This window comes from Arachis hypogaea, chromosome 15 (genome assembly GCF_003086295.3).
Source record: "Arachis hypogaea cultivar Tifrunner chromosome 15, arahy.Tifrunner.gnm2.J5K5, whole genome shotgun sequence".
NCBI lineage: Eukaryota > Viridiplantae > Streptophyta > Magnoliopsida > Fabales > Fabaceae > Arachis > Arachis hypogaea.
The window spans coordinates 34,147,975-34,155,243 of NC_092050.1; the positions used below are offsets into that span (position 1 = coordinate 34,147,975).

Here is a 7,269-nt window from a genome sequence, read left to right on the forward strand (position 1 = left end):
TAACTTGTTTATGTTGTTTAGAATCTTTCTTAAATTAAACTAAACTATGAGTTGTTCTTAATTTGACAATGATCTCAATGTGAGAAGAGCAAGTCCATACATGGTTTTACACCCAAACTCCAAAACTTAACCTAAAGATAGCAATTGGTCCAAGTACACTCTTTTTAAGAGTTCACTGGTCCTGCAAGAATTGAGTTAGAATTCTTTTTTTTTTTTTTTTTAATTTTTCTGATTTACTATAAATATATAAATAAAGGGTACGGATTTTTTGAGATATTAATCTTAATATAATCTTTGTTTTTCAAACCTCTAAGTGCCCAAGAAAAATTGGTATCCAAATTCGGTATAAGATATATCGGGAATTCTATAATAGATATAGTGATTATGAAAGTTTGACAATATTTTAAAAATATACTTAAAATTAGTAGCACACTTTTTTACTAATTAATTTTATCACACTTTTAATTTCATTTTTTATTTTTAAATTAAAATGTGTTACTAAATAATAGAAAAATATTATCTTAATTTTAATTATGCTTTTTAAATATTAGTAAAATTTTATAGACACCGTATTCACCCTAATAATAGTCATCTTATCTTACCATTCAGAAATATATATGTACCACACTCATTGGGGAGTATCATGCTTTAGAGCCAGGAACAGAAGGAGTATATTGAACCTTATTATTATTATTGCATTAGCATAACATTCCAAAAAAGCAAGAGAAGGTCATGTCATCTTTCTTTTCTTTTTTTCTCTTTGGTTTATCTATATACATACATACACATGAGCTTATTTTAGCATTACAGTAATAATAATAACCTAATTCTCCCTAATCTTTAGTATTATGTGAAGCTATCTCAACATCTTGATCTTTCTCTTGAAGATCAACACTCCCCTTGTAACGATATCTTTGAGCAACAAACACAAAATAAACCAAGTTCAATCCTCCAATCACAGCAATAAGATAGTAAAAATAATCCAACCTCCCAGCATTTAAGTCATTAGTTAACCAATCTGGGTGGTTATGTGTTCTAGTAACACTATGAACCGTGGTTACTAATATGCTACTAACATAGCTAGCCGCCGCAAAAGAGCACGAAAACAATGCATTAGCAACGCTTCTCATATGATCGGGGAACTGTCTATTGAAAAATTCAATTTGTCCAATTATGTTGAACGCCTCACACAAACCCATTAGAATCAATTGTGGGGCAAGCCACAACACTGACATGGGTGCAATTCCCAACGGATTCGGGTTCGAATTTGCGGCGTTTCTTCTAACCCTCTCAACCAAACCAGCTACAACCATGGACAAGACTGAGAAAACCATTCCAATTCCAATTCTTTGGAGCAACGTGATGCCACCTTCATGCTTTGTGACTTTCCTTAGTGATGGAACCATGACTCGGTCATAGAATGGGACCCAGAAGCCTATGGTGAGGAGTGAAATGACGCTTAAGGACCCTGCTGGGATTTGGAATTTCGGGCCCAAGTGACGGTCCATTTTCAAAGCTTGTGAGATTGTGAATGTTCCTTGTTGGGCCATGGAAACTAGACTTAGAATACCTGCGGCCCAAATTGGGAATATTCTTGCTAAGCATTTGACTTCTTCCACTTGTTGAATGCTCGCTAGTCTCCAATGGTTTACTCTGCTCCCATCTTCCTTTACTTCACCCTCCATTATTATGGCTGCTTTGTTCAAACCTCTGACATAAGATAAGTCACTGAACACAGTTAGAATATTAAAATGAGTTGCCGAGTCGGTACCTATTTTCTATTCTTCGGTGGAAAGCGAATTTATCTCTTATATTTAATGTGGACGGTTAGGTACACAAAATAAAAATGAATGTAAGTTCATAAAAATGAGTTAGACCTTCTTTTTTTTTATAGATTTATAAAAGAAGAAGATCAGAAAAATGGGAAAGAAATGAAAACTAAAAAGGATAGAGCAAGAAAGAATACCAATTTAATTATATAATAAAAAAATTGTTATAAGAGAAAATTATAACCTTGTAGAATCCTTTTTTTTTTTTTTAATTTTAGTAGTCTGTTATAATTTAGAAAGAATGAGATATATGTTAGTAATTTCTTTACCAATTTGTTTTAATAAAAAGCAAATTTCTTAACGTTTATAAATTTTTATCAATCAAAATCTTTTAAAATTAAGAAGTTAATAAAGTAACAAAGTAAGAAATTAATCACTATTAAATTAAAATAGTAGAATACATATTTTATAAAATTTATAAAATTCAATTTTTGCATATATAAATTAAAATAAAAGGATTATTGTGTCCCTCACAGTCGTTATGGGCATATATAAGAAAAATAAACGCAGCTTCTAGAAGCAATCTTTATGTAGATTTCTCTCAGATATTAATATTATTGACCGCCACACCATAATTAGTGCTGAATGACGATCAATAAAGCATTGGCAAAAGTTACCCAAGTAACAACAAAAACTTTCCAACCAAAAACTTTTAATAAAACGCCTTTTTTTGATAATAATAATAATAATAATAATAATAGTTAGTTAGTAGCTAGGGAGACGTTACCTGAATTGATTGGTGAGAGGAAGCTTAGACAAAACATAATTTGCTGTCCCATCCAAGGGTGGATCATAGTAAATTCCAAGACCCTGCTTCTCACTTGGGAGCTCAATTTTCCTCTTTTTATAGGCAGCGACTAGAACTTGTGCAATTCCAGAAAAGACACTCCCTCCTGGCTTCACATGAACATAAATCCTTGTTCCCACAAAGAACAAGATTATTGAACACAACATGCAAATTGTTGGAATAGCAAAACCAATCTTCCAGCTAACTTCATCTTGTATGTAGACAACAACTGTTTGGGTGATCACCAACACAATTGTGAATGTTGTGTAGTACCAATTAAAGAAGCTATTGATTCCTTTTCGCCCCTCGTCCGTCGAGGGGTCGAACTGGTCGACCCCAAAGGGTATGCTACACGGCCTTATGCCGGCCGAGCCTAAGCTCATGACGGTGAGACCCAAGATAAGAACACCAATGTTTGATGGGCTTGCCCTAACACATTGGTTTAAGGCTAGTTGCTCTTGAGTGCATGCTGGAGGGTGCAATTTTGGTAACCAAGCTGTTAAAGTCACCACCATCATACCCTATTCAACAATTAATAAAAATAAATAATGTTAGTTGAATAATAATAAAATGCTAAGTGCAACGTAACTAAAGATACAGTAATATGTCATTATTGCATCAATTAAGTGGTTAAAAACGTGTTTGTGTATATACTACTAAAAGAAGGAATAAACAAATTTGATGTTTGTATATATATATATTGTATAATTAATATTTTTATGGTATAAAGATAAATACTTTATTTTTTATTAATTATTTTTAATATCAAAATAAAAAATATACAAAAAAATGCAAGAAAATGGCACATATAACATTTTTATTGTGATATATGAATTTATTTAATATTAATATCTTTTAACAGTGAATTATTTTTAAATTTATAAATTTAAATTATATTATTAAAAAAATTAATTATATTAATTTTAAGTATTTTAATTAATTAATTAAGTGGGACCACAACATGAATTAAAGTTAGTTCCTCCTAATAGAAAAAAGAGAGATGTTTTGAGTTTTTATTTACTGTTTATGACGCAAAAATTGATGTGGAGTTATTTTTTATGACATGTGAACTATAAATAGAAACGATGATGAATTTTTTATTAGAAATGGTCTAAGGAACTAAAGGACAAAATAAAAAAATGACATGACAAAAAAAACTAAAAAAGCTAAGTTACGTACAAAGTCATTGATATGTGCATAAGGGACCAAGGAGCAAAAAACGGTTACTTTAACTGTTAAGTGTTAACAATATTGATGCAATCAATTTTCTTTTTCATTTTCGTTTTCTTTCCCTCTCTTCTCATTTTATTTAGAAGGTATTAGAAGGTATATTCAAGTTCAAGTGTCCAAATCAATATGAATATTTGCAAGTTGATTGCCTTCGTTCGTTCAACAATAACATCTATCATTGTATATTAAAAGCGTATTAGGTAATGAACATAAACTATAATATAAAAACAAATTAAACTCTTACTTTATCTATAGTATATTATCAGATGTCACTAAATATTTTGTGCTTCAATTTTTATTATATTAATCCACTATTTTATGTGTTAAATGTGTGTAAAAATAATAAATATAACATTAGTTAAGATGATAAGTATATTTTATATTTTAATTAAAAAATTTTGAGCTTGAGTCTTCGATTTTTTTTTTAAAAAAAAATATACCAAACTTCTCCGATCATTATATAATAGATATGGTAGATTATATACAGAGTAGAAAATACTTGATAACTTATTCTTATAGAGTGAGAGAGAGAGAAAATTCAAGATATTAACATACTATAAGACTTTGAGGGTATTCTTGTTATTAAACATTTAAACTGACTTAGCTTTGGCATAATGAAAAAGAATGGGATCCGAAGATATTCTTCTGGATTCACTTTGAGTTAGTAATTGACTCAGAAATGCAGTATCACGTGAACGCACACATACATTACTATATATATATAAGTCAAACGTTCTGTTGAATTACTATATATATATATATATATATTAAAGCGCGCCATTATATATATATGTATTAAATTAGAGAAAAAGCATAAAAAATTAATTTTTGAGTTAACTAATATTAACAAACTTTAGAATTCAAGTTTAATTTATAATTTAAAATTAAACATTTATGACTTATAATTTAAATTTAAAATAAATAAAACAATTTAAAAAAATTAAATACATAACATTACTTAAACTAATTGGGCAAATGCAACAAGATTACCAAAAAAAATGGAGGGATTAGGGAAAAAGTTGTCGGAAAGGTTGGTCTACGCGCCATTTATATGCACAAAATGACACTGTTTTGGTCATTATGAAAAAAAAAAAATCAATACCTTTATTATTTTTTTTTTTTTTTTAAACGTCCTGATTAACAACGACTGATGACAAATAAAACAACTCATCAGAATCTTATTGGTTGCAAACTTGCAATAAAGTTATTAAGTGCTGATAATGACTAGGCATGTTCACAAGATTATATACGTAGATTGAATTATTATAAATTACTCTAGTAGTTCTTATATTTTTATTAAATTTATAATAAAATTTTTATAATTTTTTTAATTTGATTTCTAATCTAATTTAATTTTTATAATTAGGTCGTTATTGTTAATAATAGACGCTAAAAAATATTTATAATATGTGAATTTATTATTGTACCCATTTTTTTTAGTTTATATTAATATGGAGGGGTCGAATTTGAAATAATTTTTTTTATTCTATAAAAATAATTAACATATAGCTATTAGAGTTAGTTTTTTAAAAGATTTATCAATATATATATATAAAATATTATAATTTTTTTATAATTTTATTTTTAACATGATAATTACATAAAAGAAATATAACAATATCAATAGTGTATTATAAAATTATAAAATATCAATAATTTATAGCATATTTAGTTGAAAATTATCACATATCTTATTAACTAAAATTAATTCTTTCAAAAATTTTTAAAAATTTAAAAATAAATTATAAATTATTAATTATTTAAAAGACACGGTACCCTTATAGAATATAAAATATAAGATATTTTTATAAAATTTTTTCTTTTAATAACGTAAATTTAGAAGAAAAATGAGTATTTTTTACAAAAAAATAATATCTAAAGTATATAATGTGATTACCAAATTATAACTACGTAAGTCATTATCAATATAATAATATAAATATTAAATATATTAATATAAAAAAATAAATGATTTTTTAAAAAATAAATATAGAGATTATTATATAAAAACTAATTTAAAAGGTACAAAGACTTGAGGGTATCATATTAAATTAGTTAAGTAAAATATATTAGTAAATTAAACAATTAAGATATAAATTCATTGCATAGTAAAAAATAATACATATAAAACTATTAAATTACATAATATTTTTTTTATTTTTTAAACACATATCTGATGTATAAGTATAGCTTCTTAAAATTTTGGGGGTCGAAGCCACTACTCCCCCCTCTAAGTCCGTCCCTGTTATAGTATCTAAAATTTATTGTTTAATTACTAAAAAAGATGAAATAATTAATTTTTAAATTTAAAAGTATAAAAATAAAAAATTTTAAATATTTAAAAATTACTATAAAAAATAAATTAGACAAAAATTAGCCATGCACCAAATGAAAGACACCATAATATTGGCCTTAATCATCGTTCATACAAGAGCAAATAAACAGACCAAATTTCGTTCTGTAACTCATGCAATTTTTAAAAAAATAATAAACTATAAAAATAGAATAAAGGAGAAGAGGAATTGAGAGAGGGGGGAGGGGAGAGAATATATAGAGATAGGTAAAAAATGTTACCAGAAAAGAAGCAAATGAAGCATAAGCTATGGTCCGGAAGCGACCAACATAGGCATCAGAAATGAAGGCACCAATTAAAGGGAAGAAATTAGTGACACCACCCCATATATTTAGAATATTTGAAGCATATACTTGTTCCATATGAAATTCTCTTGTCAAATACACCATAAAGTTGGCAAATAAACCGAATGCTGCCAATCTCTCAAACGATTCATTCCCTGTATAATAACACAAAACACAAATAAATTCAATTATAATTTAATTAATCTTAATTAGAAGAAATAATAAATATATAAATAATGTTGAGACTATTAATAAGACCTAGGATAAAAGGCATGGCCTTCCATCCACCGGGCTTCTTTTTCTCATTGGCATGTGATAACTCTGAAGATTCGTTGCTCATCATATTGTTTTCATGGGTTGGTTCAATTTCTGACGAAGAAATGCTACTTTTGCAGCACAGAAAGGACCAATAAGGGAAGCTAGAAGAATATTTAGACCCCTTATTATCCTCTGATGAACGCATCTTCTAAATTCTTCTATGCCACACTATATAATATACACCTAATTAACTATAGAGATAGATATAAAGAATCAATAAGGCACTTAAGTTCTGTAGGTATAGTGTTGTGTGAGTTTGAGTTGATATAAGGACCCAACACACTGATTTATATAGACACATACATAATCATTGAATGGCTTGGGATTCATTATATTTTTCTTTATTTTATTTATTTTCGGGGTGAACCACCATATGGTAGTACAAGGGCATATTGAAAAATGAAAATAAATCCAAATAGATAGACATATACTCTGGAGTTTGGATGTGTTGTATGGTTTAGACTACTG

The 7,269-nt window shown here is 27.7% G+C and overlaps 1 protein-coding gene across 1 annotated transcript; it reads right to left on the minus strand.

The window, feature by feature from the left end:
• Nucleotides 1-670: 670 nt before the first annotated feature.
• LOC112750164 (protein NRT1/ PTR FAMILY 2.13) lies at nucleotides 671-7,269 on the minus strand. Its single transcript, XM_025798740.3, has 4 exons — nucleotides 6,742-7,269; nucleotides 6,421-6,638; nucleotides 2,557-3,137; nucleotides 671-1,710 (listed from the first exon to the last, which is right to left on the minus strand). Exons 1-4 carry the CDS (start codon nucleotides 6,944-6,946, stop codon nucleotides 834-836), a joined length of 1,881 nt encoding a protein of 626 aa, XP_025654525.1. The 5' UTR covers nucleotides 6,947-7,269; the 3' UTR covers nucleotides 671-833.

Excerpts from the sequence above, each read along its gene's own strand:
- LOC112750164 (XM_025798740.3), bottom strand. The coding sequence starts at position 6,946 with ATGCGTTCATCAGAGGATAATAAGGGGTCTAAATATTCTTCTAGCTTC. Across the intron at positions 6,639-6,741 it reads GGCCATGCCTTTTATCCTAG|GGAATGAATCGTTTGAGAGA; the intron begins GTCTTATTAATA and ends GTTATTATACAG. Across the intron at positions 1,711-2,556 it reads CCTCTCACCAATCAATTCAG|AGGTTTGAACAAAGCAGCCA; the intron begins GTAACGTCTCCC and ends ATCTTATGTCAG.